Below are 23,856 nucleotides of genomic sequence, written 5' to 3' on the forward strand. Positions count from 1 at the left end.
TTAATAGATAAACTGTGTGTTTCTGTTGTTGTCATAAACCATATAAATAAAACTGTATTCTTTTTTTCAGGGTTTCCAAGGTAAAACTGGTCCACCAGGCCCAGGAGGTGTTGTCGGACCCCAGGTAATGTAATGTATTATTAAAGAATACATTTAATATGAAATACCACATTTTGGACTGTAGAGTTTTGAGGGCATTGAAATTCTGCTTAGTAAATACTTACTGTTTGGAAAAAGGCAATACAGCAGTAGTAAGCTTGTTTTATTCCAAAAAATAACTTTTAAAATTCTAAATGTGTGTTATTGTGAGATGCAAATGTGTCAGGGTGCTGTGGTCAGTGATTAGTATCTACAAAACACTGTGAAAGACAACATGTAAAAGATAATGGTACAGGTGGATATTTAAATGTGGTAGATCTATTACGGATCTGCTCAGAACATCTCTCATTCTGGAAATGAACAGTTTATTTATATGGACTTTGGACACTCATTGACTCTCAATGTTTGGTTTATATGATCATTAGTCCTTTAATAACTGCATCTCAAGATTTATATCACTAGTGAGAGGATATGATGTACTGGGTATATTGTATCATTGCTATGTTGAACTGTAACTAATATCAAACTATGTGATGACATCATAGGGACCCACTGGAGAGACTGGTCCCGTTGGTGAGAGAGGTCACCCTGGCCCCCCCGGTCCTCCAGGAGAACAGGGTCTTCCAGGTGCTGCTGGCAAGGAGGGAGCAAAGGTGTGTAGAAAAAACAACTTTTATTTTTTACTGAAGGGAAGAGAGTACTTAGTCGTGTAAAAATAATAGTTTCACAGCATACCAGAAATGCTCTTTTGTCCCCCTTCCCTCTTGCTCTGGCAAACAGATATACATAGTAATTTGTTCAAAAGAGTGGGCTGTGCTTGTCTGGTGGGCTGTAACAGATTTGTGTTAGTTACTGCGAAGAGAGGAATCCAGGGAGGTTGATAGAGAGATCAACACTATAGAGGAGGGTTGTAAATTGAACTTATGCAGTTGCAATTATTGTACATGATTTGATTTTGCAGATTGAGCCAGCTGCATTCACAAGCAGTTATATTTCTTGAGGGCATGCAAAGCTCAATAGACTTCTGGACTGCTTAAATAAAACTGGGAGATACCAGGAATAAATCTGTAGCAATAAATTCAGCCAGAAACCAGAGCACACAGTCTCACCATCACTCTCTGAGCTGCACAAGGCTCCAGCAAGTGACTGCTGAAGATACAGTGGCTGAGATTTGGGCAGTGTCTGGCAGTGTTCCCTCCCCGGCCCTCCCTGCCCGCCAATTGAGTGCCCATTAGGAGCAGATAGCAGCCATTTTATAGAAGTATGGGCTACTCCAAACCACCCCCTGACTCTCAGGACCACTCAGCATCCCCTGCTCCCCATCCCCTCCCTCACGTCCCCCATGTCTCCTGCTCTCATTTTCTTCCTGTCTTCCCCAAGCAGACAGTTTAATCAGGTCCATCGGCTAACTCCAAACCCTTCGCCACTCACAGACCCACTTTCCTCCCCACTCTGCTCGGGCCTGTGCATCAGTATGCCAGGGACACTTTGTGGAGGTCTTGGCAGCAGAGCCCAAATCCTCTTATACCTCTCAAGCCCACTCTTCTGTGCCTCCCTGTTTGCAGATAAAGTCAGCCTGCCAATACGAAAGAAATGAGAACAAAGCCAGAAGTAACTTTTTCTGAAGTCAAATGTCCTTGTTTTAGGATTGTGGTGTAGAAAAGGAATCAGGAAATAAATAAGGTTGCCCTGCAACTATTGGCACTATTCCTTTGTGTAGCTAGAATACAAAGGAACTTTCAGAGTTAGTTCAGTGTCTGAGGTGAAGGTTAGGGAAGGATGGAGGGCATGCAAACTGTCACTGTCAACAAAGATCTCTGTCCACATGTTGTCGGTGTTATGTGGAGTCGCCCACTGATTTTTTAAACATTTGAGCTTTTATCCATTAAGCAGCACTTCTCTCTAAAGACACTGAGTTTAAGAGACTGTCATCTCTTTGTTTCATGCTATGACTGAAAGCAACATCGCACTAGTTCTGATTAGAGCTGAGGCTCATTCATTGACTGTGTGGTGACAGTGCTAATGATTCCACAGAAAACATACATGCTTCAAACTAATTGCAGCTAATGGCCCATTAAGATGGATATCAGCTACAAAACAAGCACACTTCTGTTCCTGGTGGGATGTGCAAAGCCATTAGTGTATATTATGATATTTGTTTGTCATGTGCTTTTCAATCTGTATTCAGTTTTTTTTTTTTTTTTTTCATTCAGAGCAGATTCTGGCTCAGCTGTGAGGTCTGTAGTGTAGAACTTTATTTTAATAGTTAAATACTGAAACATACCTGCATGTACACATTTCACTCAGAGGGCTCAGAGGAGGCAGATGTTAAACATCTTTAAATTTCTTATGTTCTGATTTACAAGCTTTTGTCTGAGTGTGGTGCAGTTTTCAAATACAAGATTTAGCTGTCATATGCTTTGGCTCTGCAAACTCCTATCGACACCATGCCAACACCAATTCAACACTTCACAGCCAATAAAGTTACATTAAAACTTGAGAATGTGGATAACTCAGTTTCAAACAACAAAAACAGTAGAGTAATCTAAAACAGTGAAGTTGCAGTCTCTCAGTTTGCTGTTTCAAAGACTGAATTTGTCAATGTTTGTTTTACTGTTTAAATGACTGATGACTGAGGCAGTGTGAGGAGAGAAGCAAAGTGAAAGTGAAACTTAATTTTTTTGTTATTTAACACAAAGTAATTCAATTCAACACTGAATATGGAACAGCAATTTACAGATTCAAATTTCTGTGACCAAAGATTTACCTGTGACAGCAGCCTCATATGACAGGGTCAGAGTTTGAACATTAGTTCTCTAGAGCTCTTCATAAACCAGTTTCCTGAATAAAAAAGGTAAAAGCTGATTATCATGTGGGCACTTAAACTGTATCAACCTGCTTGAGGAACTGGTCTTTTTATTTTAAAGTAATAATTCTATCGTAGTCTGACACTGCCCACAGTTTGTGCTCTAGTTTGGTTCAACTCAGTTGGCATTTTGCTCGGATGGGAATCATTTCAGGTAGAAAAGATGACAGTTCTCTCCTTCACCCAGACACACTGTGATTGTTGGGCTGTTACAAATCTTTGCTTCTATTTTTCAAACTGGAAAAATACAACAGCGGAATCACTGTCAAACTTCTCATACAGTATAACCAAAATTTGTTTCTCAATAAATCTGAAATGAGCAATTTGTATTTAATCTGCACATTTTCCATAGTTTGGTCCACAAATAAAGACCTAACCGACCGAACCGGTTCCTGGGAGATGCTCTCCAGACTCCAATCTAATAGTGGTGAACAGAAAAGAAATGTTCCCTTTGTTTTTTCATACTCATGAAACAAAACATGAACAGGAAAAATGCAATTATTATGCTGTCGTATGGATACACTGTATTACGAACCACACTAACTCTGTGTGTCATTGTGTGTAAAGGGAGACCCTGGACCACAAGGATCCCCCGGTAAAGACGGCCCCCCTGGCCTTCGAGGTTTCCCAGGAGAGAGAGGTCTACCTGGTGCCACGGTAAGAGCCCCCTTTACACCTGCACCTATTCATCATAGCCTCTCTTTACATGTGTTTTCTAGTAGAAAGTGACAGAACATTGCTACATAACAAATGAGCCGGCATCTATCCAGAGCTATTCACTTCATTAGAGACACCAGCCTTGGAATTCACTCCTAACAATCAATCCAGTGCAGGAGAAATCCAAAGCGACATCTTACAAATGAACAGGCATGCCTCTGCATCGCTCCACCACCACTGACACCAGTGTTTTAACCACTGCAGTGCATCATGGGCCTCTGCTATAGAAGTAGGTTAGGAAACTATTTGTGAAATCTTTCCCCAGTTTAACTCAAGGACTTGAATTGTTTTTCATATTTCAGTGCCACCATTTTTGGAGAGGCAGCAAAGTTATTTGTCTCTGTATGAATTATTTACTTAATAAATAATTAAGTGGAAAATGCTGGCAATTAGACTGTGGTGGCTGGGAATGGTGGCTGTAGGGAGATGCAGTGTTGTGCTGCCTGCATCCTCAAGGTCAGTGAGACTCTGCAGGCCAGCAGCACCACTGATTGTTTTCTGCCATTGTAATTTACTCCAGCACACAGCCTGAGCCAGCAGAGACTCATTACCCACACTGCCATGTGCTCTTTTGTGGCCCACAAGGGAGCTGCACACACTCACACACACACACACACACACACACCACACTTTAGGCATTGACAAACATACAAGAAAACACACATGCATGTAACACACTATACAAACAGCTCTGCATGTGCAAAACAAATTTCACAAGAGCTTGCATGTGCAGAGTGAGATAGACAAGACTCAATAAATCCATACACACACACACACACACACATACACACATACACACTTGTGCACCTGCATGCATGTATGCATCCATAAAATCCCACCACTCTTTAGCTCCAGTATCCACAGTGATTTACCTGTCATGGATGTTTCATGAGGAATTTTTCTCATCTAGTGTATTTTGGGACTCTGTTTCATGTTCTAACAAGATGAAAATGACAACAGCTGATGATATATCTTAGAGCAGTGCTTTGAGGTTTTAGGGCTCTCAAAGCATATTTTTAGTGGTGTGTGGCTGAAGTGACAAGTCAGTAAAGGAAGGCAGACAGTCCTGGCTGGGCTGGTGTCTGGTGATGGAGCTGTTGAGATGCAGAGCTTTGGAGCGAATGCATTTAATAAATAGGCTGATGTAAAGTTACAGCTGTGTCAAGGAAATCCTCATGTTTTTATTTTCTTCTTTTCCACAGGGTCCAGCAGGTCTGAAGGGAGGAGAGGGGCCTCAAGGTCCACCTGGTCCTGTTGTAAGTACACCTGACATCTAAGTACCTGTGGGAAATTCACTCTCAGAAAATGGTTTCCTTCCTCACTTTATTGGATTTTTTGTGACATTTTATATGTGATTTGTGTTATTGATTAGTGTGGAGGCTTGTACAGTACATTTTGTGTTTTAGTGGCCCCTGCATATGCCAAGCACCAGAGGGCATGTTACATAATTTCAACAGGAAAAATGTAAAAACATTTGTTAAATATATTTTGTCTAGCTATTCATCTGTTTGTGTTCCTTCCTTAAGAGAGAACATTACCCCTGTTTATTAGTTTTGACCTTTATGGTCCTGAGTAAGGTTTGAGCTGAGTTTCAGCAGCTCTGCTGCTCATCCATGAATTTATACTCACTAACACATTCTTCAGATATTTATTATATATTCCATTGTAGCAGCTAGGTCAAGTGCCTTGCTCAAGGACATCACAACTATAGCTATATAGAAAGAGTTTTCTTAGCCAGGACAGGAATGAGATGAAGGTGAAGGTGAATAAGAGCTGCTGAATCAAACACAGGAAATGAATTCAGTCGCACCAAGTGAACTAAGGACATGTGTAACACTTATAAACTCATTAAGCCATCACGGTCACGTCATCTGTGATTTATTTATTAATTTTCCAATGAAAGCGTCACAGGATTTCATCTTGTCTCCAGTGCACACAGCGATTTGTCTTTGAAGCAATCATGCGCTACAGTAGCTGGGTATCGAGACTGTTTGCTCCATTGCTTCCTGGCACACAGACACAAACAAACAAACACACACACACAGACACACACAGCGAGACCACACAGCCAGGAGAGCATCCATATGGTGAGTCACAGTGTCTAGTCATCCCAAGCGTCGTTCCTACACATCCCTCATCAGTCCCAGAGGTTGTATCCTGGCACTTTACGCCTGCTGTTGGTCTTACACTCGACTCTAGAGGCTCTTCATAAACATATTGTATGGGTAGCATGACATCTCTGGCTGTTCCTGTCACCGCCAAGTTTTTTTCTTTTCCCTCATCATGCCTTGTTTGCTTTGTTTCACTTTGCACCAACGTGTGAGTTTCAGAGCAATGCACTACAAAATATCAACTGCTAAAAAATAAATCTTTATATGAAACGATAATAATAGTCCCACATCATTGTCACTAGAGATGTTTATAGTACAAGTAGCAAATATTATTTGTGTGCAAACATGTTGATTGAACATGTTGAGAATAAAGTAGCGTCAGTAATTACAGCTCGGATTTACTATGTTCAGGTTTTACACATGAAAGTAACAATCTAGTTAACCTGCACCCAAATATTAGTTAACTATTTGCATATTAACATGCATATCTACATAGTAAACTATATGTTCAAATACTGTCTTAACCTTAGGGACCTTGTTGCTTCTCACATGTTCAAGATTATTGAGATATCATGTTCTTTGCCCCCTCACTCTCCTCCATGACTGTGTTCACATGATGTTTACCAGTGATAACTGCTTTCCATGTGTTTTCAAAAATAACTGAGAGATAATAAGATATGTGGGTGACACGGTGGTGCACTGGTTAGCACTGTCGCCTTTCGACAGGGTTCAAGCCCCAGTTCAAGTCTGGGGCTTTTCTGTGTGTCTGTGAATTTGCATTTGGTGACTCTAAATTGCCTGTAGGTGTGAATGTGAGTGTGAATGGTTGTTTGTCTATATGTGTGTTGGCCCTGCGATCCATACAGGGTGTACCCTGTGACCCTTAATGGATAAGCAGTTTAGATAATGGATGGATGGATGAATGAATAATGAGATATGTGCTATGTGTTTCACACAGGGTGAAAAAGCCTCCAACATTTAAACTCACACTCTCATAAAGGTATCTTTTTGATTCGTGTCTCAAATGACAGAAGACACCCCACAGCCTTTACTTCAGAAAACAAACAAAACTTTGGCTCTGCAGTTCCACTGCTCTGGTGAGGCCATGTCTTGGCGGTATGCATGTAGGTAAACAGAGAGTTGACTCAGTGCAGCAGAGATAAGAAATGCTAAGTGTCATTCACCATCATGTTTTATGGATTTAGGTGAATACTGAGTTCCTGTATCTGAGCACTGATACACAGCAGCAGCCTCTTTCATTCAGAAATGCATTTTCAGCAGCAGGGGTGAGCTGCTGAGAGCTCAGAGAGCCTCCGAGATGTCAGCTCCCCGACAGCAGATAATGCTGGCTGCTTTCAAGGAGCAGCGCTGCTTTATTAGAACTTAAAAGCCACCTGTTACTGTGTGTTGCTCCTGCTGTTTTCTCAGTATTCCTCTGGAAATGGTTTGTCTATGTAGGTGTTTTGATCCATTAGCAGTAGAACTCAGCTGGGTCTTGCTTTGTAGACGTCTTAATGGTTGTTGTTCAGCATATGGGGTTATATTTATGGACAGAAACAGAACTATGAAATATGTGTCCTCTCCACAAATAAACCAAACCTGGCTTCTGCCTTTTATTCATGATAGTTACTGTTTATCATGCCTCTCTTCACACAGGGCTCTCCTGGTGAGAGAGGTCCTGCTGGTCCAGCTGGTCCAATTGGCCTGTCCGGTAGACCTGGCCCTCAGGGTCCCCCAGGTCCTGCTGGAGAGAAGGGAGCACCTGTAAGTGCTTTTTATTCCTCACATACAGCTTCTTTTTTCTTCCCCTCCTCTGACCTTCACCTCTGGTTTTGATGTTTTCAAAATATAATTTCAATAAATGTTGTTGTTGTTCCAGGGTGAGAAAGGGCCTCAAGGTCCAGCTGGTCGTGACGGTGTCCAGGGTCCTGTTGGTCTGCCTGGGCCTGCGGGACCCCAGGGTCCACCTGGAGAGGATGGTGACAAGGTCAGTCAACCACACTCACCACCATCCATCCCATCCTGCTGACCCCGTTACAACCTCCTCTCCATTCCCAAACTGGGATACGTTTTTGGAGTGAACCAGTTTGCCAATCAGTCTCTGTCCCCGTGCTCACACTCAGGCCATCTGTATGGAAATATGTCTCTCTCTTCTCCTAACTTTTGCCTATCCATCTTCATAAGCAAATGTGCCAGCAAATGCAATTAGAGGAGATTTAAAAGTGAAATACTGCAGCTCGTTTCATCTCCTGCAATCATTATGTCCCTTAAGGTTACAATCAGGCGTTCTATTGAGCTGCCAAGCATATGTCACTGCAGAGGTTTGCTATGAAATTAACTAGACGATAAAAAAATATACATCTCCATGTTTGTGCAGAGAATGCTTGTTTGTGTTAAGCTGAGGGTTTTCAATGATTTTTCATGAGCTGTTGACATTTAGAGAAGAAGCAAAGCTGATCTGTGTGTGTGTGTGTGTGTGTGTGTGTGTTTCTGTTTCCCAGGGAGAGGTTGGGGAGCCTGGTCAGAAAGGAAGCAAAGCCGACAAGGGAGAACAGGTGTGTTATAGAAATAAATGTCCATTCATACACTCCAAACACATTTACATCTATTATTCACAGTAATGTTACATAGATGCTGTCGTCACAATAAGAGTGAGCCTGTGTTTTACATAAACATGAGTGCTCTTATATTTGTGTGACCAGTCTGGGATGTTGTATCAGTTAACTGTTCTCTTGTGTTCAGGGTCCTCCTGGTCCAGCTGGTCTCCAAGGTCCCATAGGCGCCCCAGGTCCTGCTGTAAGTACTGCACATCTGTCCTGTCTCACATGGATGAAACTGCTCTAATGGACCATGGACGCGTGGATGAACGTCTACAGGAAGACAGTGTAGTCAGATAGGACAATAAGCAGCTGATATGCAAACTAGAAACACCAGTGATATTTCTGCATATGAATGTTTCGATGCCTAATGAATTTGTGATAAGAATAAATATAAAAATGAGTGAAAAGTATAACATCAACATAAATGTTGAATTTGAGATTAAAGGTCACAATGTGTTTCTCAGGGAGCTGATGGAGAGCCTGGTCCCCGAGGTCAACAGGGTATGTTTGGACAGAAGGGAGATGAAGGTCCCAGAGGTTTCCCTGGACCCCCTGGTCCCATCGGTCTGCAGGTGAGTCCCATTCACAGATGGTTTTCCTGTTTGTGTCGTGTAAACACTTCTAGGATAATGCCCTACATAGCAGGTCTACATTTTACATAAGCAGCTATGATTACACAAGAGGCCATCTTTTATGCAATTATAGTGTCTCAGTCAATGAGAATTGTGTAAATAATTAATTTATTTTAGGAATCTCAAGTTCTCGAGACTTACAACTAAAGTAAATGTCAATAATATGAAACAAGGAAAATGGCAATGGGATTAGATCATTTATATTTCATCTTCTGGAGGGAAATAGGCCAAATTATCATAATTTATAAAACATTTCTGTCTATATCAGTTTCAGCCATATTTATTTCTAACACATAACCAGTTATTCTCTGTATAAAGCAACTGACCCTACCACTGTGACCAGATATGCCACCGTCATATTCTCTGGCTGGTTTTCTTGAGTGTCTCTACCACTGTTCTGTAGCTTGACTGTTTCACTTGTCAGGTGATAGTATATCTTCTTCTCTGGTCCTGTAGCAGCCACATGGGATTAGAAAGTCATCTCTGAGGCATAAAAATATACAGTTTTCTATGAGCCGCAGTCCTGGCTTCATAAAGATAATAAAAAAAAACATTTCCTGTTGAGCCACATGTAGCTGGTGAGATTGACTCTTCAGATGAGGAATGGCATGCAGCAGAAACTTCAAATTCATTTTATATGCTTTATACAGTGGTTCATATTCTGCTCTATGCTTTTGCCACACATCTGGTTTGTGCGATGGGCGACACAGGACGAGTCAGACAGCACCACACACACACACTACTGTGGTAGTGGTTAGGGCCATTCAACTACTAACTGCTTTCTAATATTATTACTGTATACAGTCACCAGCTGGTAGGAAAGGTAGAGCTGTCTTAGCACATGTAAGAAAGAACAAAAAACACAGTCAGTTTAATGCACTTCAATAAAACAGATGCATCTCTTATTATCTCACTCACACAGGTCCAAACATTCACTGTGTATATTTATCCTCAAACACTAGCGTATATTTTAAATGCTTCTAAACTTTTGCTGCTTAAGGTCTGTAATAAAGTGAACTGCAATATATTTTTTCAGTCATACTCTCACTCACTGATACATTCATTCCCATACCATGAAACAGTACAAATGAAAGCAGACACACAACCCTACACTATACAGTATCCACCACTTTAATCAGCTCTGTGGTGTGTATGGTTCAGTGACCTGACTTTGACCTGCAAAGATTACACCTCTCACCTCCACTCACCAGCAGCATCCTTCCTCCATCAGCACCTGGGTTAGAGTTTATCTTCTCATCAAAATGTCCACACTGCCTCAAAGAATTCACACACACCAACAAGGCCAGTCAGAGCGTACAAGGCAAATGCTTTTTGATATGCTGCATTTCATGTTACTCATGATGTGTGTCCTTAAGTTGATTCTGCCCATCCACAAACATTACCCGACTGAAAATACACAATAATGTACACATAAACCAATCTATATTACAACTATGCTTAATGATGTTTTGTAGCAGTGTAATAATAATCTAACGAGGTAGGACCTTTCCCTCAGTACCAGCCTATTTGTTAGTAATTATTTGTCTTATTAGTAATCAGCTTCTGAAGTTAAACACGTTAAGAGTTCACTGCAGAGATTGGAGTCATTGTCTTGATGAAATTACATAGACCACTGCTCATCATTCCAAGGTACTATCCCATCTCTGCAGGATTGAATTCAATGGACTTTTAATTGGAAGTAATTCACTTCCCATCGTGATTCCATTAATTGCATGGACTGACCTGCTCTGATAGTCAGTTCCTCATCGAGCACATTTACCATGCCGCATAATTAGTAGCACAGCTAACGATCTCAGACTGGAGGCGACCTTTACACAGATGAGATTTCTCAGCACGGGAGGAATCAGCATGAAGCTACACACACACTTTATAGCATCCACAAAAAATACTGGCAAATGGGGGCATGAACACACAAGCGCTTAGATGTAGGGCAATACACACACACACACACACACACACACAATCAGAGCCAAGAGTCTTTGTTTTTTCCCTTGGCATTGTGAGTATTTGAGGTTTGTGTAAGCACATGTAGAGGAATGGGTTCTTTGATCTCCTCCCTCACAACCTTACACCTAACACTGATGACAAACTGCCTCTGAATCAGGAACAGGCAGACAGACACACACTCATGCACACATACACACATAGGGTGAAGCAGGCTACAGAAATTTAATCACAGCAATTACCGGCAGAAATGTCAGGGATCAAATGCACATATGAGGTCTTGACCACGCTGCTGGTTTAACATGCATCAGTGAGCAGGATCTACGGTGTGTCTGCGCCTGTAAATGACGATGAACAAGTCACCAGCTGCAAACAGGAGAGCAAACAGACGAGGGGAGATGTCTCACGTGTCTGCAGAGCTAGGCGCAGAATTGCTGAATAAAATCTTCTCACGTCATCTGAGTATTTATACAGAAGATTAAACCCCCTGCTGTGGACAAATCTGATTCTGTACTTCACTGAGTTCCTCACTTAAAGCATCTATTGCAGCCCGTCTATCTGGGCAGTACTTTGCAATATTTAACATATTTGCTTAAAGGATTGAAATGATGGTCACCAAATTGTGCTGTTCTGTTCAACCACTCAGCAGTAACTGTGAAGGTCTTTGGTTCATCTTGTAGTGAACTTGTTGTTGACTTTCCTCAACACTGAATATTATACTGAACAGATAATAAGACTAGACTGCAGTTAAAACACAGATTCAAGTAATTCATTTATGCATGTTAATATCTCAGTGCATCACTACAATGTATTCCAGCAGTCAAATCAAATCTCAAATTAAATCTCCAGCAGGAGTTAACAGAACAACCTAATTTAAATCATTAAGAACACCGTCGTTTATTCATGCAACAGCACCTCGTGTCTGCAACATGATGATTTTCTTTTCTGATGAGGTAACTGTTTATTCATTCTTCTCATCCTCAGGGCCTTCCTGGACCTCCTGGTGAGAAGGGAGAGAATGGTGATGTTGGCCCCATGGTAAGAAAGACATCTGCTTCATGTAGGTCGTCCTATAAGTGTATAATACATTTTAATAACACTGTATCTCTTTTCTGCAGGGCCCTCCTGGTCCCCCTGGTCCCAGAGGTCCTCAGGGTCCTAGTGGAGCTGATGTACGTATGGCTAATTGGTGACAATATGTATACACAAAATTATATAACTTACATATTAAAAGGACTGTGACATAATGATGCTTTACGTCACCTTACACTGCAAAGGATATCACCATTAGTCCTCTTCCAAGGTAATAGATGCTGACTCATCTCTTTCTTTATTTCCTGCTGCAGGGTCCTCAAGGTCCTCCAGGTGGTGTGGGCCCCATGGGATCTGTGGGTGAGAAGGTAAGCATCATTGCACCACATTGCACCCCAAGGTGCTCTGCCTGCCAAGCGTGATGTTGGGCAGTGGGATTGAAATACTGCCGGCCGACCTCCTCCAGCCCACTCTCTTTGTTACCACCTTCAGTCTATTCATTTCATATGGCCGGGCTTTTTGTCTGAGTTAGTGCTGTGACACTATTAATGTCAATTTTACAGCACTTCCAACAAGATTCGTCCATTTTACAGCCATTTGGCAGACGGCTGCAGTATAAATACTTAATGCTGTACCACGGCTGTTGAAATGACTCTGTAATATGAAACATGAAGGGCCACAAACACTTTAAGAGGGCACTTGGAAAACAGTAACTTTTAATACTCTTGTAATCAACTACAGTCGTAGACTCAGACATGTTAAATATCTGACTTCTGTAGACATTAATAACACTGTTAAGTACTAGTATGGAGGTGTTGTGTAGAAGTTGTAACATTTTGTTGAAATGGTGCATCTGAGTCTAGAAACTCTCCATGTGTGAGGCTGAAGGTTGATCTGTCCAGACACTGACATTTGTGTAACCACAGGGTGAGCAAGGCGAGGCCGGAAACCCAGGGCCACCTGGAGAGCCTGGAACTGGGGTAAGTAAACTCTGTTTCTGTTTTTCTCTGTGTAAAGTTATAAAATGTGTGTGTTTTATGTTTGTATGTCCTCGTGTATTCATGTGCTATTAAACTCTCAGATTTTACCACCTGTATACTTGTGGGGTTCCGCCCCGAAAAACATTTTAAAAAGTAATTTCACTTCACTTAACTTTACTTTAATGCACACACCACAAAGGTTGGCAGAATTTATGTTTGCTAGGTAACAGTATCAGCAACATCAGCAACACGTTTGTAGGTTATCCCCAGGAAAACAGTTGCTTAATGGATAGCTTTAGGCAAATATAGAACAAAATCCAATTTAACGAGGAGGTTTTTTTTTCCTCAGAGTGACACTGTGTATTCATCACAGTGAAAGTAATTGCTCCTCACATTGAGGCTGGTAGTTCATCTCAGCATGGCTCTCCTGCTTTGCTCCCCATGTCCACATGGCCTGCCAAATTGAGTCTCTTCCCAGACTCTTAAGACATAATTACCAGGAGGCTATGCCTGGTGCTTCTGTCCTAAAGAACAATGATTGCAGTCACCATGAAACAAGTTGGCATCAAAACACCAGACACACACTTTGCTGAGTGCAGCTTTTAGCTGTGATTTGTTCTGTTTTGCTCCAGTGGGGCAATAGCAAAGGACTTTTTAAGTTTTGTAAATTCTCTTCACCTTCATGTATTAAAATTGTTGTGATTATATTATTATTGTTTGTTAAACTGATTGTCAGTGTTCATTTGAACAGATTTACAAGCTGCATTTTAATTTAGCAGATCCATGTCATTGCATGTGCCATAGCCAGACAGAGATTTATGATAATTTGATTAACTTTTTTAAATTTAACTTTTACTAAACAGCCATCATTGACAGGCCTGTTAGTGCTGTTGCCTCATTTATCATTTCTGAGGTTAGACAGAAGATTGAAATGTGGCCTATTTCCAGTGGGTGTGTGATCACAGGCATTCATAATGCCCCCTGCTAGTTCCCTATCAAACTGCTGCTGTCACTGACATTTCCAAAGTCAGTGTGTAACTTAGGTCCCATCATAAGCTCAGTCCCAGTCTGACACCTTTCACATACTTTTTGTCTTTTTACATCAAAGTCCTGTATTAGTACTTTGGTACTAGAACAAGAAGAACTCACTGTGACTGCACTATAGTATAAAAGATCTCATTATATGTTAGTTATCTCTTACACAGTCACATTTAAAGAAAACAGACACAGAATAATGATGATGATGAATTAAACAGACATGAAACATACACATACTCATACATATACACTATAAGGATCTAGATGTTACCAAACTGTAGAAAGAGCTTAAGTGTGTGTGTGTGTATAGTGCAAACATTAAGTGAAGTGCAGCGACTACATTATTACCTTCAGCCAATTGTTTAATGTGGTTTTGTCATCTGGTGAATGGTCTGTGTGAGCAGTGGCTTCAATAGAAAAAGCTGACGGCCCAGATGCAGCAGCCAACAGGCACATACAGAACTATCTCTAACTCAAATCATCAGCAGATTTCACACCAAATCACAATTCAGAGAATCTGCTGGATTCCTTCGCGCCACAAAGAAAAGTGCTTTATCGTACCAAACACGCAGAGTGCACCATTATGTCAGCACAAAGAGCGCCAGAGACGTTTCTGGCAATGACAGATGGTGAAGAGGATTAAAGGCAGATATGAAAATCATTACCAACACATTTATTCTCACCAGGGAGAGTGGTTTTATTGGGAAATTTGGTCTTAATTTTCTGAAATCTTAAAATGCTACAGGTTGGGATGAGGCTGTCTGTTTGTATCACTGCTGTAAAGACACAGTAACATCATATCTAAGAGCTTGTGGAGATGCTTTTCAGGCTCATGTCTCAGCAGTCTTCTCAGTGTCCTCACACTGACCAGCATGTCAGTTTTTATCCTCTGTTCGGTTCAGTGTCAGACTCTTAAAAAATGCTGCCCCCTGTGGTACTGATGTAATGAATGCCCTCCACCACCCCCCACTGCTGTAGGGACCCAAAGGTGAGAGAGGAGAGAAAGGAGAGCTGGCCCCCCTGGAGCTGCTGGACCTGCTGGTGCCAAAGGACCCCCTGGAGATGACGGTCCAAAGGGCAACCCTGTAAGTCTGACAAATACTCTCCAAACCTGCAGAGGAGGTTTTCCAGCACTTGGTCACACAGGCTCACGGCTTTAAAAGAAATGTCCCCCTCACCCTTGAGGCAGGCACTTTTATCCTAAAACATATTCAAGAGCTAAAAAGCCTTTTTATAGTAGGAGATTATATTTTATGCCTGCCTGGTAATGGAATACAGTGAGGCCTTTTCTCATGGATTTGCATCATCATCATTATGTCCATGAAATTGCCTTCAGTGGTTGTAACCAGGTACACCAGGACTAAATCACAGTCTAAATGACCAACCATACCCTGGGAGATCCTATCTCAGCAGCAGCACCTCACATTTCTTTTTTTAAACTGATGCAGCTCATTTCTTTCTCTTAAAGGGTCCTGTTGGATTCCCTGGAGACCCTGGCCCTCCTGGAGAGCCAGGTGTTGCTGTAAGTATAAAATCTTTAAGCAGCATAAATGTAGGTGTCTGTACTGTGGGACAGATATTTCCAGTGTCAGACACTAATCTAACCTGCATGTCTCCTTGTCGCAGGGCACTGATGGGGAATCAGGAGAGAAGGGAGAGGATGGTGAGGCCGGTCAGCCGGTAAGTCGCTGTCACCTTATAGTATTTGGACCAAACAAATGGCTGCATGAGTATATATCATCTTCTGTCCACAGTTCACTTGAGGGACACTTAACAAGCACATAATATAATCTAATTATCTACAGAATCAGCCATCGTTGTCAGTGTGTGAATGAGGATGAATGTCTCTTGTTTATGTTTGTTTTATAATGTAGTGGTCTGCCACCAGTTTGCCTGCAGTAAAATCTGTAATTATATCCAGAGAGTAAATGATTTACACTGCAGCATTTTAATTCATGATATTTACTTCATACTCTCTGGTGTAGGGTAAATAGACTTTTCTGCTTTGCAGATTCATTAAGTATGATTAGATATAAAAGCCAAACAGTAATGTGCTGGCCTTGTGTAAAGTGCAACGAATCACATCTTATTAACATTTATGAATGTAAATGAGCCAAAGAAAAACACAGAAAATCTTTTATTTACTCCATGAATGTTACATATTTGAATTTTTGTTTGTGAACTCTGATTGCATGCTGAAAATGGAAACTAGTCTTTAGAATATATTAAAATATGATCAGTTGTGTTTAATGGCTCAGTGTTCTTTGACAGGAAAACATAAAGTATACTGTACATCCTCCTTTTATTCATATTTATATGTATCCATGTACTCAGCCTTTAAACCAGCTGAAAAACTCTGTCTTCACTTTTAGTATTGTGTATATTTGCTAATGGAAATGGTAAAAATTGCTTTGATTGCTTGCAATTAACTGAGAGATAATTGGATGAAAGTGTCTCGCTGAGAACACCATGTATCATTTCAGGCAGAGCAGCAGCTCATCCAACTCTGGGTTTTGGCTGAACTCCTCTGGACTATCCTGAATATTCCCTGAATGTCAATATGTTCTATGTGTTTATGTCATTTTGGCAGATATCAGGAAACAGCCTGTGCTCTCATCAGAATCAGCACTGACTCTGTTTGATTGTGTTTTAATAGCTTGTCTTGTTTCCCTGCTTGTTTTCAGGGACCTCCAGGTCCATCAGGAGAAGCTGGCCCACCTGGACCACCTGGCAAGAGAGTAAGTCTGACTAATTTTACTGCAGTATTTGTGTGTATGCATCACTGGTCTGCTTCCAGCAGTAATCCAAGACTGATCAGTCTGATGGTCTTGTTGTTTGCATGTCATAATTTCAAGTTGTTTGATCTGTTTTGATTTGAAATCTCTTGATGACCAAAGCTCTTGTCAGTGTGAAAGGGAGTGCGTACCTTGGCATTGTACACTGGCCCCTCAGTCAATGGTCCTGTATCCTGCCTCGCCTCACAACTCCTCCTCCTCAGCAACTCAATCTTGGCAGTAAAGCAGGAGAGATTCATTTTCTTTAAAAGCAGAGTGGAGAAAACAAAGTAGGAGATTTAAGGCGTTGCTCTGTCTGCAAAGAAAAGCCGCCTCAAAGCCTATCGAGAGATGAACGTCAGGATGTGAAAATCATGAATCAATTTTTTTTTTCTTAGCAAGAAATTGAAAAGGCTTACCAAAAACTAGCTGAAAAAACACAGCCGCAGGTTCCAAACTCATTTATGTCCTCATGGCTGTGGGAGGAAAGCGAGAGAGATGTAGCAAGTCTGACACATTATTGATCCACTGCTGCTTGACTGACAGCTGCAGCAAAACAAAGGCATAACATGGACGTGGTGAAGTTGTTAAGAGGTTATGAGAAGAGAAGCGCTGCCCATCAACAAAACATGAAATGAGACAAAACCTTAAATCCTTGAATGTGTTAAATGTGTGTGATGAGCATTACCAGAGGAACTGTCTTTACTTTGAAGAAACTCTCAGTTACAGGGCGGAGTGAAGATAAAGTATAAAGATTTAAACACATTAAAAGTTGACATGTCTTTGATGTCCATCCTCACTCTGTCCAGTCAGGAGATCTTCTTTATGAGGTTGAAATAACTGTGTGAAATATCAAAGCCAGTTGCTTTTTGAATGCACATCTTAGATGCGAACATTAACATATTTCCAATATGAAGTGAAGCTCCGAGTCCTCATGAAAATGAGCAGCTATTCTCCTGAATCTGAAAGAAAAGTCACAATATTAAGTGACTGAGTGCATTTCAAAGGAAGACTCTGAGGCTCAGTCCAATGGGAAGAAAACATGTCATGCATTTTTAAACCAGGGGTTGATTGCTTTTCTAATGTGGCAGATGAAATTTACATTCTGAGTATTTAGCCTGGTATCAGCATATGCTGCACCTAAATGGCCTAGGGATTATGGTAAGGAAAAGGGCTATTTTATCACACATGGCTCTTAACTCACTTAGAAAAAATGGGACCTAAGATGATCCAGCACAGGTTGCTCCTCTGAATGATAATTCTCCAGCTGGGATTGTTTAGGATCTGTTTTGTGTCTTCTCAGCATTTTGCCTGTAGAAATGTGCAGCAGCCCTTTAATCTCTCTGCAGCACAGTCCCTGATTCTGAACGAGTCAATTTAGCGTAGCCGCAAATTTAGTTTCATCTGATTTGATAATGCCTTAATACTGGAAATGTATTCCGCTTTGCTTCTGGAAACAAGAAATATGGAATAAGTTATTAACCTCGTCCTGCTTTTATTCTTTTTTATTTGGGTTCAGGTCACTCCTTCAGTTTTTTACCCTTTTATCTTTTCTCAGTGACTGGGAGCAATTTAATGTAATGAAGAACAGTAATAAACGGCGTGTTGTACACCTGATGCTGCAGAGCCAACTAAAAGCTGGAAACCTTGAAAAGAAGAAAACATCTACCACACTGACTCTAGCTGCTGTATATTGTTCTCCAATTGAGCTGGCTCTTTGTGCTGATCAAGAGCCTGCCTCTTCACCATCAGTGAGAGGTACACATCAGGAGAAGATGAAAGCTCCAAGACAGAAGGAGAGCTCACATTATAGGCTCTCAGTTGATAGCATGCAGGCTTCAGTCAGCCAGATCAGAGTGCAATTTGGATGGAGAGCGGTTTTGAAGAGGGACGACTGGAGGTGGAGTTGAAAGAAATGGTTGTGGGTCTGAAAGATCCTGACCAGAAAGAAAAAACAACCTGCTGACCCCCGGGCGTGACTGACAGACACTGTATGTGTTCTTACATGGCTGTGTGACTGTATGTTTTCATGGCCACACAAAGGCAGGTCGGAGTCATTTAAATAGATCTTGACATAACTGAAGTAGTGCACATCCAAGGACAATGGATTGTCTTCCCTATTCAAAGACAGCAGCCACCAGGTATTCACCTGCCAAGACATGTGTTCAGAATGAAATCTAATACAGGTGAAGTGAGGCTGTAGAGATGACCTGACTACATCTGTGGTGGAGATCATCCCTCAGAACATTTCTACAGCATACATGACAGAAATGAATCAGCATATAAACAGATACATAACTGATGTATTTCTGCTCTCTTATGTCCTGTGGAGCCTCTGAAATACTGAGGTCAATGAAGAACACTGACTTGTTTACAGTCTGGTACAGTTGGTGCGTGTTGATGTTGTGTTGAAATGCTAACGCAGTGTCCTGTCCTCCTCCTCCTCCTCCTCCTCAGGGACCTCCAGGGGCTGCAGGTGCAGAGGGCAGGCAAGGAGAGAAGGGCGCTAAGGTAACAAAATCAATTCATCCTTTGCAGTAGAGGTGTCGCAGCAAGTCCCTCGGCTGTCCTCCCCATCATCATACTCTCCTTGTTCCCCCTCTTGAATTAAAAGCACAAAAGGCAGAGGTAATTTAATTTCCACCACAGATGAGATGGAGATTTATGGACGCAGCCTATTTGAGTAAAACTAAGATTCACTTGTTTCCTGAATTGTGCTGTGGCTTAATTTCAAGACGACAAAAGGAGTCAACGCTATTTATGTCACGGCCTCAGGTATTCACAGTCACCATGCCCATCTCTCCCAGTGTGAATCAGAGCTCAGTGAAATTTCTCTGGAGTTTGTGCTTGTTTTGAATCCCCTGTTCTCTCCAGTTTCTAAATCTATACATTTGTTCTGCTGCTTTGTATAAAGGTAAAATCAATTAGCATCAGCAGCTACATGCTGCATACAAATGACATTTACTTCAGAAAGACACCTCTTTTCTTTACTATTCCACTGGTTAGATGAGTATGACTGTAGAAGTTTACATGATAACAAACATTTCTACACAGTACTACATTTCTTTAGTTTTTGTTGTGTCTTCTTCGTCTTTAAAATCTGAAAGAATGACAGCTGTAACACATGATGGTTATAATCACCTCAGTGAAGCAGCTGCAATCTGTGAACACCTTGCAGCTCTGACTTGATATCTTACTTCCACGTGCCATCTCTGTGCATACTCGTGTATTTCAGTTTACAGCTGGTCAGCTGTGGCACATTTTAATAATAATGTAATCATGTACTTTAAATGAAAACACAGCAGCATGTTGCTCCATCTATTGTTGTGACCCTCATCTGGAGGAACAGGAGGCCTTTGCCTCATCTGAAAACTCAGACTCTTGTTTACTTGTCCCCATTGACCTGATCTACACACTGCCTCTACACAGTGATACTGTCTCAGCATCTTTTAAATCTAAAAGTAGGCTGCAGATGAATTCTGATAAAAAATACTGTTTATGTTCTGCAGACGTTGGAGCTGATTTTTTATTCTGCACCATTCCAAATATTACAAATTATGATTATTTACAGTATGTAAAGACCATCTTAATTTCAAAGTGGTAATATCTTACGTAGTTTCCTCAGTGACTGGCTGTGTCTTGTCCTGACACCATCAGAGATAAACAATAATCCTCAAAATGTCTTTGCTTTGCTTTGATTGAAACATATTAATAATATACATGAGGTGAACTCTGGTTTTAAAGATACAGGTCATCCTGAAAATGAGCACTTCATTAGTCTTATTATAATACCATGTTGTTTAGCCAGAGTCAGCCTTTCACAACACTTGTTTATCCACAAACAGGGTGAGGCCGGTGCAGAGGGACCAGCAGGTAAAACAGGACCGGTTGGGCCTCAGGGACCACCAGGAAAACCTGGTCCAGAGGGTCTACGTGGAATCCCTGGCCCCGTTGTAAGTCTGAGCTACAACAATGTGACAAGCTACACACACATTCAGCTGCACTCTTACACATGCTCAGACTAAAACACACACCCACACTGAGCACACACAGTAGTCCTGCTAAGGTATGATGATGGACTTCATGGAATAATCAATACTCCCATTTGGCTTATACTTTAGTTTCACTTGTTTATTCCAGCACACTTTTTTCCCTGTTTGGGCTATTAATCATCGAGCTGAGCACAGGAAATCAATGGCAGGCCGGAGAAAATACAGCAGGCTGTAATGCTCACTACAACTGAACGGCTTTTTACAGGGTGAACAAGGACTGCCAGGCTCCCCAGGACAAGATGGTCCACCTGGTCCCATGGTTAGTATGCATAAGATCTCTCTCCCTCTCTCTCTCTCTCTCTCCTCTCTCTCTCTCTCTCTCTCTCTCAGTATTTATTTATCCAGGTAGAGTTGTTGGAAGGCATATTTTTTCTCCTTTGTCAGAGCGAGGCTAGAAGACTCCCCTTACTTCTTTTCTTTAGGTTATGTCAGACTCACAGTCTCATTGTACTGACCATACAGACTTGAACATCTCACCTGTCTTTGGATTTCCATATTTCTCAAAAAGCGTGTCCCCAGTTTTGCTTTTCTCTATATAATTGATGATTTCTGCCTCTTCTTTGTTCACTCTCACTTCTTGCCTTTTTCATCTTTCTCCCTTGTACCATGTTTCTTTGTCTGTATTGTCTCATTCCTTATTTCAAGTTTTTTGTCTTTTCCTCACCCTGTTGATTGATTTCTAACCTCTGCTATTGTTGTTCAGGGCCCCCCTGGTCTTCCTGGTCTGAAAGGTGACCCTGGATCCAAGGGTGAGAAGGTGAGTGTAGCCCTTTGAACTGAAAACAGAGACAGGAACCTTTGGACAGTGATCTTGGTTCAGACTTGCACAGAGCAACGCATCTTTTACAATTACAGAGCAGCATTAATACCAGTGCAAGCTTATGTTAACATTTAGGAAACAAAATGAGTTTTTGCTGCTATAAGAGAAAACCTCTTAACAGGTCTGAATATGCAGCAGTGATGTATCACTCTAATCTGTCTAATCTGTTCTTCGCTGCCACTGTCAAATTTGCCTGTGAAATATAACTGCAAAGGATATTCAGACAGCACACATTACTCTATCTAAATTGCCTCCCACTCACTGACATGATGGTTTGAGAGAGAGCAGTTTAAAAGCACACAACAGATGCACCATGTTGTGTGTTGTGCGTCTTTAATGCTGTCAAATCATCGGCCTGGTCACAGCTCTGCTATTTCAAAGTCATCATCTTTGTGTTGTGAATTGGCCTGGTGCATTTCTACAGAATCTTTTTTTTTATTTTTTGTATATTGCAGGAGAGACATTTCAATTACATTCCCTGAGGATTTGTATTATAATGAAACTTCACCCTTCACAGCTTCCCATGTGTGTTTCATTTCTGTGGAAGAAAGCAGTTTTGTTCTTGTCAGACGTGTGTGTGCAGTAGCTTTAAAGTTTGAGCACACAAAGGGACGTTGCTGTAATCTCTGATCGGTCTTTGTGTGTGCACATTTGTTTTCGCCCTGCAGGGTCACCCAGGTTTGATTGGTCTGATCGGACCCCCCGGTGAGCAAGGAGAGAAAGGAGACCGAGGCTTGCCCGGGCCCCAGGGTTCTCCCGGTGGCAAGGGCGACAGTGTAAGTGATTGATGACTCCATTCCCACACTGACCTGAACTGAACTGGTGCCATTTTTTAGCCCATTTGTCCTTCCACTGTGGCCACAAGTCATGCCATGGTCATTTACTGTTGACTAAAACCCATTGAGACACTGCAGTGCTACATCTCCTCAGTCACCATGTTCACAGTGAGCAAACATTCTGTCGGTTCAAGCCTCATTTATTCAAATGACTCAAATGTAGAAAAAGCGTATAAACACAGCTCTGAGGTCTCTCCTTTAAACTGTTTAGTTCTCTGCAGAGAACTTGTTTCCATTGTGGTCAGATTTATATGTTAACTGATTTGTGATAATATCATATTCTGTGCTGTGAAAAACAGGAGGAGAGTTTCCCTCTGAACTACAACATTGAAATTAATGAGCCCTCCACTTAAACAGGAAACAGAAGTGTGAAAGGTTGAACCCTGATCCGGATAAAGGACTGAAGACAGGCTTCATCCATTTTTAAATAAACATTGTAGAATAAGTGAATGTGCTATTCTGTCCTGCTGTGGCGCCCGGCCTGCCCTGGCTTAGTGATTTAAGGTGATGGGTTGGATTAAGTATCTGGAGATTAAGCCTAATGAAAATGTAATGTCCCCTTTTGTCAGAGCACAAGGACTCCAAGAAAGTTTACCACTTCAATTTCAGGGCTGAAAATAGGCCTCCTATTGTTTGGCTTTACTTCCTGACAAAATGAAGCCATGAGATTGTGAAATTGGTTTCAAGCCTAAAACCAGTTCAGGGTTTGGCCTTTTCTTGATGCTAAAATAAGCTTTTATCTCAGTCTCAGTTCATAAAAAAACTTCCTACCATGATGCATCTGTTCAGCTCATAAACAAACAGCCCTCTGTCACCGTATTCTACATTTTCCATTTCACTGATTATTGAGTTACTCACTATAACACTTTAGTCTCTAATGTTTCTTTAATGTATATCTGACTCCAGCTTTCATCTCATCATATCACAGGGTATCAGTGGAGCTGCTGGTCCTCTCGGTCCCCCAGGCCCCCCTGGTCTGCCTGTAAGTCTTCTACTGATTCAGTCATTCATTTAGATTCCACACCACACGTAGAATGACTTTGCCAAACTGCTGTGCTTATGTTCTGTCTAATGCAGGGTCCTCAAGGTCCCAAGGGAGCCAAGGGTTCATCTGTGAGTAGAATCACTGTTTGTATTGTCACTGTGATAATAAGTGTGTATGTTAAATGCAGCTTGGATCACATGTTACCATTCATGTCTCTCCCAGGGTCCTGCCGGTCCAAAAGGAGACACTGGTGTAGTTGGTCCTCCTGGTCCTCCTGTGAGTGTTTAAGACCACTGCTGTTGCCTCTGTACAAACTCTTAACGTCAATCTTTTCATATCAAATCTAAAA

At 41.5% G+C, this 23,856-nt stretch overlaps 1 protein-coding gene across 1 annotated transcript in view; it reads left to right on the forward strand.

The window, feature by feature from the left end:
- Nucleotides 1-23,856, forward strand: part of col11a1a (collagen, type XI, alpha 1a) — a 77,992-nt gene that overhangs the window by 48,490 nt on the left and 5,646 nt on the right. The window contains 26 exon segments of the mRNA XM_018698274.2: nucleotides 71-124; nucleotides 645-752; nucleotides 3,533-3,622; nucleotides 4,885-4,938; nucleotides 7,450-7,557; nucleotides 7,673-7,780; nucleotides 8,295-8,348; nucleotides 8,536-8,589; nucleotides 8,858-8,965; nucleotides 11,975-12,028; nucleotides 12,109-12,162; nucleotides 12,337-12,390; nucleotides 12,949-13,002; nucleotides 15,019-15,049; nucleotides 15,052-15,125; nucleotides 15,509-15,562; nucleotides 15,667-15,720; nucleotides 16,725-16,778; nucleotides 19,272-19,325; nucleotides 20,660-20,767; nucleotides 21,072-21,125; nucleotides 21,570-21,623; nucleotides 22,355-22,462; nucleotides 23,451-23,504; nucleotides 23,600-23,635; nucleotides 23,730-23,783. Of these exon segments, the coding sequence (XP_018553790.1) occupies nucleotides 71-124; nucleotides 645-752; nucleotides 3,533-3,622; nucleotides 4,885-4,938; nucleotides 7,450-7,557; nucleotides 7,673-7,780; nucleotides 8,295-8,348; nucleotides 8,536-8,589; nucleotides 8,858-8,965; nucleotides 11,975-12,028; nucleotides 12,109-12,162; nucleotides 12,337-12,390; nucleotides 12,949-13,002; nucleotides 15,019-15,049; nucleotides 15,052-15,125; nucleotides 15,509-15,562; nucleotides 15,667-15,720; nucleotides 16,725-16,778; nucleotides 19,272-19,325; nucleotides 20,660-20,767; nucleotides 21,072-21,125; nucleotides 21,570-21,623; nucleotides 22,355-22,462; nucleotides 23,451-23,504; nucleotides 23,600-23,635; nucleotides 23,730-23,783 (1,743 nt within the window).

Source organism: Lates calcarifer, linkage group LG24 (genome assembly GCF_001640805.2).
Source record: "Lates calcarifer isolate ASB-BC8 linkage group LG24, TLL_Latcal_v3, whole genome shotgun sequence".
Lineage (NCBI taxonomy): Eukaryota > Metazoa > Chordata > Actinopteri > Centropomidae > Lates > Lates calcarifer.